This window comes from Adiantum capillus-veneris, chromosome 5 (genome assembly GCF_014529385.1).
Source record: "Adiantum capillus-veneris isolate H3 chromosome 5, ASM1452938v2, whole genome shotgun sequence".
In the NCBI taxonomy this organism is placed as follows: Eukaryota; Viridiplantae; Streptophyta; class Polypodiopsida; order Polypodiales; family Pteridaceae; genus Adiantum; species Adiantum capillus-veneris.
Genome location: NC_140935.1, coordinates 125,921,619 through 125,933,466, shown reverse-complemented (window position 1 = coordinate 125,933,466; position 11,848 = coordinate 125,921,619). Strand labels below are relative to the sequence as shown.

Genomic DNA, 11,848 nt, shown 5'->3' with positions numbered 1-11,848 from the left:
CAAATTGACACCAGATGGCCTGATTTCCAATGCGGGCAAATTGGCACATACCTCACACCCGACAAATATTTAATCGACCATAACTTTCTTCGTGAGCTCCGATTCGTGACTCGAAAAGAGAGGCATGCTCCATAATTCAAGCAGTATGCGTCTATTTGCTAACATTTACTGTGACCACCTATCTTCAGCTGCCTTATCCGTCTCAGATTTGTTAGACCTTCCAACTTTGAACTGCAGTACCTTGCACACCGAGGCTCCGTTTGACGAGCCATCTGGACCGGCTTCTAGAGAACTTCAAGCACTACATTGTAGGACATTGATAGAGCACTTTGGACTTGGCCCATTTTGGGACCTTTTTGGCCTAAAAAGCCGCATCAGGCATACATTTCGCTAGCACCTGCTTGCCTAGGTCTTCCTCATTTGCCTTAACCCTTTGTAATGCATCCCCTCTATTGGTTGTGATGATTCCTCTTGCCATGCCATCTACAGTGTTGAAGAGACTCTCCATGCGCAAACCTATTATGCAACCCATGTTGAATTAGTCGAGGATTCTCTACACACCCAAGGTGCCACCCTTCATGCAACATCTCAGTGCACAATTGATGTAGAGACTCCCCTTGCACCAAAACACCCGCTAAGAAACACCATGTGCCATTGTCTAATCTATCCAAATTCAATTGGTAGCCAAATTATTGCACCCATGTCCGACTTGCTACCTACTTCTCCAAGTGCATCAATTGCTGCAAGCCTTGCTCCCTTAGAGCCCTCAAGACTTGCTTTCCCTACCAAGAAAGCCCACAATCTCACCAAAGGCTCCTATGTTGGATCCACATTATTGTAGTGCAGATCTCCTGAGTGAGGCCATGGCACCCTCACCAGCTCAAGCAAATATTGAACCTATTATGATGAAATCTTGAAGGAGCATCCTCAACTATCGATATCTGTCATACAATTCTTACAAGTAACCAACTGCAACATCTGTACCAGTCCATACAAACGTGATATATCCAACATCCTTGCAAACCCCTTGTGCTGCCCCCTTTAATGATGATCGGGTTGTCCCTATCCAAATTTCCCTGCAAGGCTTGCTCCAACTTTTATCTTCTACCTTGCAAATGCTCTCAAGCTCTGTCTCAAACCTTCTCCAAACCATGTGCTTAAGCCCTGCAGTAAGCCCTCTAAACTAGGCCATTGTAACAAAACAACTTACAATGCTACTGAACCTGATTCCCAAGGTGCTAATGAAAATGATGAAGAGGAAGAAACTATTATCTCAAAATTTCTTGATTCCCTACAACACTCCATGATGAGGCTTGTTTTTGCAGTTGACCCTTTACCCTCTCCAATGGAGAACACTCAACAAAGACTTGTAGGAAACTAATTCACTAATTTTGAGGTAATTATCACAAGTTTCTAATACTACAATCTTTCTCTAAAAAATATCTCACTAACTTTTAAACACAATTCTAATTATTGTGCTTAATTTTTAGCTAAAAATAGAGTTTCTAAGCCAAGATAATTAGTAAAACTAATTAACTAATTATTAAGTAATTATCACATGTTTCTAACACTACAATATTTCTTTGAAAATTATCTCACTAACTTCTAAACACATTTGTTAATTATCTTGCTTAATTTTTAGCTAAAAGTAGAATTTTAAAGATAAGATAGTTAGTAAAACTAATTAGCTAATTATGAGGTAATTATCATAGGTTTCTAATACTACAATTATTTTTTTAAATGATCTCACTAACTTCTAAATACATTGTCTAATTATCTTGCTTAATTTTTAACTAAAAATAGAGTTATTAAGCCAAGATAATTAGTGAAACTAATCAGCTAATTATGAGTTAATTATCATGGATTTTTAACACTACAATATTCTATTGTCTTTATTAATACTTACCATACAAGAAGCTACAATTAATAGGGCTCCCTTGATAACAACAGATAGAAAATAAGTTCTAACTCAATGCTACAAAAAGAAGTTAGGGTGAATACCATAGTCCATGCTTTTGGATGCATGATTACAATTTCTTGAGGGCACCAATGATGGTTTGGTTTGTCTGAACTACTTGGAAATTGGGATCAGTACTGCCCAACATCACTAAAGTGCGCATAGCTCTTGAAATGGGTTACATGCATCCCATCTACATGCATGCATCTTTGCTTGCAGCAAAATGGCCAAAACATTACATGTGAAAGGCACCATTACAGGGTAGCAGAAACATGCCAGGTGCATCATCGTCATACATCGTCAACCCGCAGACACTAGAAAATTTGTGGAAAGCAAAGGTGCCCATATCCACAGGTGGAACTTTGGAGGCGCAGACAACAATACTGTACTTCTTTTGACCTGGATGCTTCTCACAAAATCTATGTGCGTGTGTGTACACTCCTCCACTTCATGTGATAAATCTCCTTCTTCTTGAGCCCTAGCCATAGCCTCAGCTGATGCCTTGTCCACAACAATTCCTTGCAATGTTTAGATTGTTAGTGACAACCTGCTGACATTATTTCTTAGATGTTCCACATGCACAGCATCCACAACATCCATGTTGTCTTCTGCCTTTTGTAATGCAGCCTTTGCATTCTTCAATTTCCCGATGAGTGTGTCTACTACGAGGTTGGAATCTTCATCTTGGTGCACATCTGCCTTATGCAATTCAAGCTTCCTCGTAGCTTCATGACACCTTGAAAATGCCAAAGCATGCCTGCTTTCAATCATGTTGTAAACTAGATCTGCAAGACATGGTGGAGCAAATAAAATATTTTTTTGCACATCATCCACTCTAAAGATGGGAATTTCATGTGCTACCTCCAAGGGATCCGGAGTCCTCGTCAATCGTCGAGAACTTTATGGGGCCCATCTCTGCTTCTTTGCCTGCAATTTGGCTGCATCCATATGTGTGATCATACTCTCTGAAAACAAAGCCCAATCGAAATGTCCCTTTAGTTGTTCGTATAGAAAGCCCATGGCAAATGCTTTAGTCACCTCCATACCAGAATTGCTGTTGGAGGTTCTTGATACACAAATGCGAAGAATGTATAAAACTTGTTTCAGAACTCAAGCTTCACATCTCTACATTTTATTTTATTGCCCCTCTTTGGCATCTCCTTAAGGCATGTCAACCAGTCCTTGGTTGTGAAATCTACCTCAGTCAGGGATCGTACATCCACTCCCTAGTCTGGAATTGGGCTTTGTTCATGCAAAAAATTGCCTTCCTCTCAAAAAGGACATAAGGAGTGCACCAATGCATCTTTCCTTGTACGAAAGAGGTTAAAAGCTAAGACATGAAAACATGGTCAACATCTCAATAAAACTTAAACTAAAAATGCATGAATGCACACACATGTATGCTTAAATGCATGCTTGCAGGACTCTAGCCCGGGTTTTAAATGCAAGATTGAATGCATGCATATAAGCTTCTGGAGCTTGAATGAATGCACAGACATGTAGCCTCTAACTCGAGTTTTCTTCAAAGTAAGCTTATGGACCTTGGAAAGAAAAATGTAATATGTGCAGAGACAACCAAAATTATAATCCATGAATGCATGCACTAGTAATACATAAGGCTGAGAGGTCACAATTAACATAAGTTTAGTAAAACAAACGAATGCTTGCAAAGTAGTACCTCTATGCACTAGTAATACATAAGGCTGAGAGGTCACAATTAACATAAGTTTAGTAAAACAAACGAATGCTTGCAAAGTAGTACCTCTATGTTGGGAGTGACAACATCTGCCATCTTTGAAGGAGTGGAGGCCTTGCGTGAAGGAGTAGTCAACACATTCTTTGTCTTCTTTGTGGAGTACGGGTTTTCCTCCTCCTCCTTGTTGAGTCGCCTGGCCACCAGTGTTGTCCGCTCTCTGCAATCGTCGTCGAGCAGACTTCATGATTTTACAGTAAGGTGCCGGCTTCCACTACTTTCACACATATAGTGAAGGTCTATAAACAATTTCAAAAGAATAAAGCTTTTGGATGATTCAATTCTTAATTTAAAATATTCAAGTGAAATTTATGTTGCCTCACCTAACTACAAAACATCCACCCCCTTTCTACCTTTCCCAAAAATAGGTAGCTAGTTTACCACCTATCCATGAATATATCCTTAATTGATTCATAAACATTTGAATTTTAGCAATAATCTCTTAGATATCATCATATTTTTGCCTCATGTGGAAAGAAAGAGAGAATAAGCGGAATTTAAATATGATCACGTGGTGCATTAAATAAAAAGGTTCTTTTGAAGAGCCATACGAGAGAACCCAAAGCTATATGCCTATCCTCTTCGCTTGGATGCAAAGCTAATCACCCTCATCTCTTTGTGCTTGGGCTCGCTACTCTCCATCAAAGCCCACGACCAGGAGTCTCCACCTATCAGTTTTGTATCTGTTATTTTTTTAAAATTTTATAGAGAGAGTAGGAACTTGAAATTACAACTCACACACCCGACTCCGTTCCACCTATCAGTTTTGTATCTGTTATTTTTTTAAAATTTTATAGAGAGAGTAGGAATTTGAAATTACAACTCACACACCCGACTCCGTGAGGTGGAGCATCCCAACCAGGTAAAGGGTGGCCCACCCATCATGTGGACCATAGGAACAACCCCTAAGGGCTTCATGTCATTAGAGTTGTCAAGGAGGTTTGATCACAAGTGCTTGGACGCAGGAGACTCTTGCTCTATCCACTGAGCTAGCACTCGTTAACAGGTTATGTACCTGATGTTGCAAGCTTTCCCCTTAGAACTACAAACTCGCAAATCAGCTATTGTACCCACGCATCTTGTGCCGTAGGTATCATCTCCACCACTCCAGCTCATCACAAGCATATCATCAGCAATTTCCCTTGACCTACAATCATCGTCTTCAACTCATGCAAAGCTGCCGCACTCCGCCATAATTTTCTCGGCCTCTGCTTCACCCAGCTATCTCATTGCATCTTCTATATGCACCAGAGAGCTTTTACGCGCTCCATATCACCTCCTCATTGTTGCCCATCATGCTCACGTGGGGTCTGCAGATAGCGGTTTCTTTTTGTTGGCAACCAATGTAAATTTTCCATTTTGATGTTTTTTTAATTAAAAAAAGCTTTGCACCTTGGTCCCTTTTCCCGTGCTAGAGCTTGCCTTGAAGAGCCCTTGCTTTGAGCTCCTTCCCCAAGCTTCGGCCATCAAGTTTCAACCAAGCTACTTGGCTATTACTTTCGCCGCTCTCAAGATTAGTGTACTTTATGTTTAATGAGAATTATCCATGAATGCAACTAACACTAATCCTCCCTAGCACATTAGGTCCTATAAGGGACAGGAGATATAGTAGGCGATTGGTTGCTGGTTACACGGGTAGTTTCAACCATAGGACATGAAAAGGTATACACGCCTCTTGGATTGTGGAGGGGAAATAAGACTTTACATATTCCAACATGCAAGCCATGGCTCCACATGCTTTCACTAGATTTGGATGCACAAAGAAAGGGTTTTACTATTGACACCTTTTTTATTACTGCCCTAGTGAAGCATGTATGGCAAGTGTGGGGCTTGTCATGAAGCAGAAACTGAGTTCACCGGTGTTTGTTCTCCTGTAGTTGTTCCATGCCATTTCAATGCTTTTGGCATACGTTGAAAGTAATGAGAAAATTAAAGCTTTTGTGACAGATGGCTTCAAGCTTGTGTTCTCTTCACAAGCAAGGAGATTGTTACCTTTGTCATTCAGCATTCAGTGAGAGTTAAATATCTTGATGTACGACATTCCATTGTTATGCCCTAAGGAGTGGCCAGGCTTTGGATCTTTTTGTTTCCAATGTTCTATGGAAACCGTGAGGCTGGCAAGGAGGCAAACAATGTTTTCAACAAAATAGTGCACCTGATATCATCTCATGGACGGCCATACTTTCAATTTGAGTTGATTTGGGCCATGGACACGTTGCTCTTCAATTGTACATGTAGATGCAAAAGGAACCATAATACCCTTGTGAGTTGTTGCGGTCTTCGAGCCTATGCCATACTCCGTGGAAATGGCTATGTGAACGATGAGAAATCAGCAGGGGTATTTTCGCTAGAAATGGTCCCAAGCCTTGCATGCTGGTTTGGAGAGGAGTCACAATAAGATTTAGAAATTTTCTCATGTAGGAAAAGGGAGCCTTTTCCAATGTTTTTCGTACAATGCATAACATCATGAGCTTCTGCTCAGGAGGCACGGCATACCTAGCTAGGTACGATTGGGGGCAGGGGACCCCCGGCCCCCCACGCGCGTGGGGGGCCGGCCCTGCCCCCAATCGTACCTAGCTAGGTATGCCGTGCCTCCCAAGCAGAAGCTCATGATGTTGAGGTAAGTCATAATGTGGGAATTATTGTGAGAATGTCCGTGGGGGGCGGGGGGTCCCCTACCCCCAATCGTACCTAGCTAGGTATGCCGTGCCTCTCGAGGAGAAGCTCATGATGTTGAGGTAAGTCATAATGTGGGAATTATTGTGAGAATGTCCAAAACTTCTTGTCAGTGGCTCGGCTACAGCTCTATTAAACATCTAGCGTATGTGTGGAAGTATCAGTGAAGCTAAGATTTTTTTGACAGATTTTTGGGAGTGTGACATCGCTTTGAGCAATGCCATGCTATCGACCTTTCTAGATCATAACCAAGGAGGCGCGGCCTAGGAGACCTTCAAGAAACTGCAGGATGAGAAATGTATTTGATGTATGCACACTCACTTGCGTGTTGCAAGCCTGCAGTATGGAACTGGTGCTAGAAAGGTTCACTTTGCCATCATTTGAACTGGTCTTGAGCTTCAAAATGCTCCTGCAAGTGCACCCTTCCATATATGTGGGAGAAATGCAAGAATTGCAGATGGAGAGGTGGTTGCAAAGGGTCTGCCTCAATCAAGCATTGTGCGATAGAATGCATGCATTGCTGGTTGTGCAGGTGAAGGGGAATGCATCAAAAGCTTGCAAATTTCTGAGCAGCTTCAACAATCAGAGTATGAACCAAATAACATCGCACTATAAGTCTCAATTTGGGCTTTTCCTGGGAATATTTAGTCAAACCTGGTGTAAGCTGACAAGATCCTTCCAAAGAAAACTGCTTCTAGCCAGTTTGTAGTCAATACCCTGATCCTTGTTGCTTCTTTTGTAAAGAAGAGTCCCAGTGAGGGTCTAATGGGGCCGCTCTGTATGAAAAATATCATTGTTGTCAGCCATGGCCGGCGATTGTGAAAAGTTGCATGTGTAGAGGGCTCTCTAGAAGCCTTCACAAGCAATTCAATGAAATGTGGCTAAGTAAACAAGGGGAGTCTGTCATCTTCATGAAATGGTTTACATAAAGGCTGGCATTTTAATTTGCTTTGTTTGATATTTGATGCCATGTCAATGACCTAGATGTAGATGGCTCTAGCCTACTTAATGTTCTGGTATCTAGATGGTCGATGGCTGATTTTTGTATGCCCGCATGGAGAAGGTGTAACACCTGTGAGTTACCCCCTCCCTCCTCCACTAACTACACCTCAAAAGGGTGCAGTTAGACTTCAAGCCTCTTACCCCCTCATCTCTCCGACGTGTGTGCACGTGAAGGAGAACTCCCATCAACATCACTTCTTTCCAAACCTACAATTTACCCCTCCCGTACCTTACTCTGCCGATGTTTGGGCGATTGATTGTTGACTTTTGATATTCTTTGTACTTAGTAGGTCCTTGATCATCATTCACTCAATGACGAAGACCCATGGAGACTCCCATTTCTCCTGTTTACCTCATTCATCAAGCCCTCTTGAACAGCATTATTACTCTGCTCATGGATGGGTGACTGATTATGGGAGAGTAATTCTAGGTGATTGCATATGGAACATTAATTCTGGATATTTAATTATCTTTGTTTATAATAGATAGCTCCTTAATCATTATTCATCAATGATTGAGGTGCTCCTATCTCTCCATGTTCGCCTCATTGGTCCTGCTCTGTTACACAATTTTTGATGTACTACTCTAGCCGCACCATTAAAGCATGCTTTGTCCAAAACCTAGTCAAACCAAACAATGGCCGTCTCGAACTTTGCCCAGAAGGATTTGAGGCCAGCTCAAACTTCAAGATTTTTAGTTGCGAACGACAGATTTACATAGAATTTTCCTTCTTGAATATGGTTTCACCTTCTCATAAAGAGGTGAAAAGGATCGAAAGCAAGCTCCATAAAACCATTTTCTCAATCCCTATTTACAAGCACCCCTCCTCATTCAAGCTACAGAGAGGGTGTACCAGATCAACAATTGCAATAAAGACTCAATGCACATTGAGCTGGTGTGCGCCTCACATGCTAGCATCCCAAAAGGCAACTTCTTCATGGTTGAGAAAATGAGCATACATGATTATAGATAATTGGATGTCAAAGGATACAATTGGCACTTAATTGCAGGATGTTATAACTACAGTTCTTACAAATGATAATGGCTTAATGAGTTAGTCGGCAATGCTCGTGTTATGTGCACTCGGGACAAATATTTTGCAGCTATACATTTTGCTTACAATAAGCTGATTACCAAATGGGAGTCACTGGCTAGGCCTCTTATGAGCTGGTGGTCTCAAAGGGCTCTGCTCCAGGGTGGATACATATTAACAGAGGCAATTGATCAATGTAAATAATCCAAGGAATTGTGCTCTCTATCTAGTTTCCTACGACGTTAAAATACTCTTCTTCTTCCTCCTCTTTCTCTCTCTCTCTCTCTCCCCCTCCCCAAAAAAAAAAAAAAAAACCCAAAAAAGACAAATATAGCCGCAAATTAAGTAAAGGGGAAAAAACCTACACCCACAAAAACAACCCCAAAAAGAAGGAAAATCAAAGATCAATGTAGCTTACTCCCAGCTTTTTCTCTTCTTCTAGGCCTAGGATAAAGAGTGACTAATTGAGTACTTAAATGTTTACTTTTTATATCTGGCCTTACCTCTCTGCACTTGGAAGCTTCATCTTGGCCAGTGAGTGTCAAAGGAAAGGATAATTTCTCTGTTTCACATCCTTGTCACTTGACCAATTCATTGACCCATCCAAGATCTGGATTTTCCATCTCCTCCTTAGCAAGACTTCCATTGATTTTACCTCTTAATCCTTGTCCTGACTCATGTCTCTGTGGCGACATAAGACCATGACGACCCCAACTCTCCCCATGACCAGCTTCCAATCTTGCCTTCGGTGACTGCATCCTCTGTAGTAAAGAAGGGCACCTCTTCCTGTTCTTCATATCCGCCATGGCTGCACGCCTCAGCTCCATCTGTTGCAGCATTGAAATCAGATGCACCATGGCATCCGCTGGTGGATTCGTCTCCATATTTGACAGTGTCTCTACACAATCATTTTTCATGCCCCTGGATGATTGCATAGCATTTAATTTGTCAATATCATGCATTAATTGATCTCCATTGGCAGTTGCCGACAGTGGCGAAGGGCCATGTGTAATGGTATGCACCAATGACCCATAATTGCTCTTAGGAACATAAGTAGGTACTGAGACGTGCGTGCTGTCCACTCCTGAAGTTGGACTATGTGCGAAGCCTTCATATGGTAGGGGATGACCAGCGGCAAGGGAAGCTACTTTGCGCGACAATGCAGTGCTCCAGCTTGAGAGTGTCATGTTGGGGGACATTGGAGGTGATTCAGCAGGTGATAAAGGGGGTGAGAGTGGAGGGGGTGAGAAAACATGCCCTACGAGGGTAGATGTAGGAGACATGAGCTGATCAAGGCTGCCCTTTAGGTTCGCAATTGCGAGCTGACTTCGGAAATTTGTGTCGGCTTTGACGCTTTCTTTCTCAAGCGGGGAAGAATGAGGGCTGTTGGTGTGGCAGTAGCTATGGCTTTGGCTACCTTCATATCCGTGATTATCTGCAACAAGCAGACTACATGTGACAGGACAATAGCCATGGCTATGATCCTGATCGCTGTTGAGCTCAAACTTGGTTGAAAGATCCTCGAGAGCCATGCCCTGATGGCCATAGCTATTGTAGTCAGTATAATGTTCCAAGTCTGTCTCAAGGGGACCTCTGTTCAAGTGCTCTAGGCTATGTCTAAGAGCACTCATGTGACTCATTGCATTTTGATGACCTTCTATTGGAAACCTAGGCATGCTTCTGGGGCTGAGATCGTTGAAAAGCCCGTTAGCACCATAGCTATTTTTTGTGAACAATGGTGATTGCTTGAGGGGGCCCTCAAAATAGCCTGTCATGGCATCTGTTGATGATGCCAAGGGCATATTCATGGAACACAGATCATTGTTGAGGAGTGGGTCAGGAGAAACGTGACGAAGCTGGGATGGTGAATGCGCAAAGAAGCAGACACGGCGCTTACAATCTTTTCCATCTTTGCAAAGCTGGGTGCGGTAGCGAGCTGGGTGTAGCCAGCACTCAAAAACCCCATGTGAGAGTTCACACGAGTCACCTTTCCTGCATATCCCCCTTCGAAAGTCGGGGCATGCTGTTCCTGAGTAGTTAAAACAGCGAGGGTCCCTACGCCTGGCTTTCTCGCCAGGATGGGCAAAGGGGCACTCAGTCCAATCATGGCTTCTTCCGTGCATGCACCTGCGCACTTTGAACTGATACATGCAAAATTCATCACAGGAGGTCAAATCCATGCTGTGTTTCTCATTATTGGAAGGCAAAAACCTCCAAAAAGGGCTGTCTCCCTTAGGGGACTCACAAGTCTGTGCTGCCATGGAAGCTTGAAAGTTATTAATGTGATTGCCTCTCTTGCCCATGTGCTCTGTAAATCTGCCCAGATGGCTGTTGCCCTTTGTTGGCATAGCCGTGAAATCTTGAAAAGAGTTCAAAAACTCAGAATCGTTGTTCACGAGGCCATTGAATCGAACCATACGATCGACCTTGATACCATTTGTTGGTGAAGCCATGGAAGCTTGAACATTGCATATATGGTGGCCTTCCTCGCTATCTACATAGCCATTGGATCCTTCCACATAAGATACCTTCGACATGCCTCTTGGCATGCAGGCAACCTCCTCCTCACCTTGAGCAATATCCCCATCAAATATTCCCATGTGTGGCTTGCCTCGACGCACATACTCCTCAAGGTTTTGCTTCTTCTCTGCAGCAGGGACTACCATGTTTTGCAGCTCATGGAGACCCAAAGTGTTAGATTCTGATGAGGGATGGAATAAACCTCCATAGATACACTCGGGCCAGCTTTGAAGGCCCCTTCCTCCTACAGGTGTTGAGGTTTTGATGCTGTTGCTTTGCAATGAAGAGGGAATCTGGAGGGGCTGCAGTTTACCCTCAAATTCAGCCTCCTGCTTGGGATGGGGAGAGAATATGGCATGCTCATGACCCACCGGCTTGAAGACAGAGTGAAGGGAGGAGAGGCTCGAGTGAAGAGCAGGCTTCTCAACCTGAAAGCCTTTCATGCTTTGGCAATGTGAGCGTTTCCCTCTTTACTTTTTAAAGGAAATTCCTGCTCTCTCTCTCTCTCTCTCTCTCTCTCTCTCTCTCAGCTTGATGCTCAATGCTAAAGCTTGATTTCTTACATAGTTTGGAGCCCAAGCTTGACTCTGGACTCTATGGAAGAAGACTTGTCACGACTATTTTTGTATTCTAAGCATGCAAATCTCTATCCTTTTAATATCCCCTTTCTTCTTCTTCCAAGCAAACCCCACAAAAGGGATTTGTTCTAGGTAAGAGGTATAAAATAAAAGGAAAAAGTTAAAGTGAAGTGGGGGCACAGTGTAAGGCATGGGGAAAAGAGAGAGAGAGAGAGAGAGAGAGAGAGAGAGAGAGAGAGTCATGATGAGTTTGAGAAAGTATTAGGGAGCAATTATCCTCATTGTGCTATAAAAGATAGATAGTGGAGAGGATGGGGACTTGGAGTGTC

At 42.8% G+C, this 11,848-nt stretch overlaps 2 protein-coding genes across 2 annotated transcripts; both read right to left on the bottom strand.

Moving 5' to 3' along the window:
• Positions 1-1,993: 1,993 nt before the first annotated feature.
• On the bottom strand, positions 1,994-3,941 carry LOC147458064 (uncharacterized). The gene is made up of 3 exons (XM_086511753.1): positions 3,720-3,941; positions 2,819-2,922; positions 1,994-2,742 (listed from the first exon to the last, which is right to left on the bottom strand). Exons 2-3 carry the CDS (start codon positions 2,868-2,870, stop codon positions 2,486-2,488), a joined length of 309 nt encoding a protein of 102 aa, XP_086367879.1. The 5' UTR covers positions 2,871-2,922; positions 3,720-3,941; the 3' UTR covers positions 1,994-2,485.
• A 4,364-nt stretch (positions 3,942-8,305) lies between these two features.
• LOC147458063 (uncharacterized) lies at positions 8,306-11,558 on the bottom strand. Its single transcript, XM_086512815.1, has one exon. The coding sequence runs from the start codon at positions 11,382-11,384 to the stop codon at positions 9,000-9,002; it is 2,385 nt and encodes a 794-aa protein (XP_086368941.1). The 5' UTR covers positions 11,385-11,558; the 3' UTR covers positions 8,306-8,999.
• Positions 11,559-11,848: the final 290 nt, after the last annotated feature.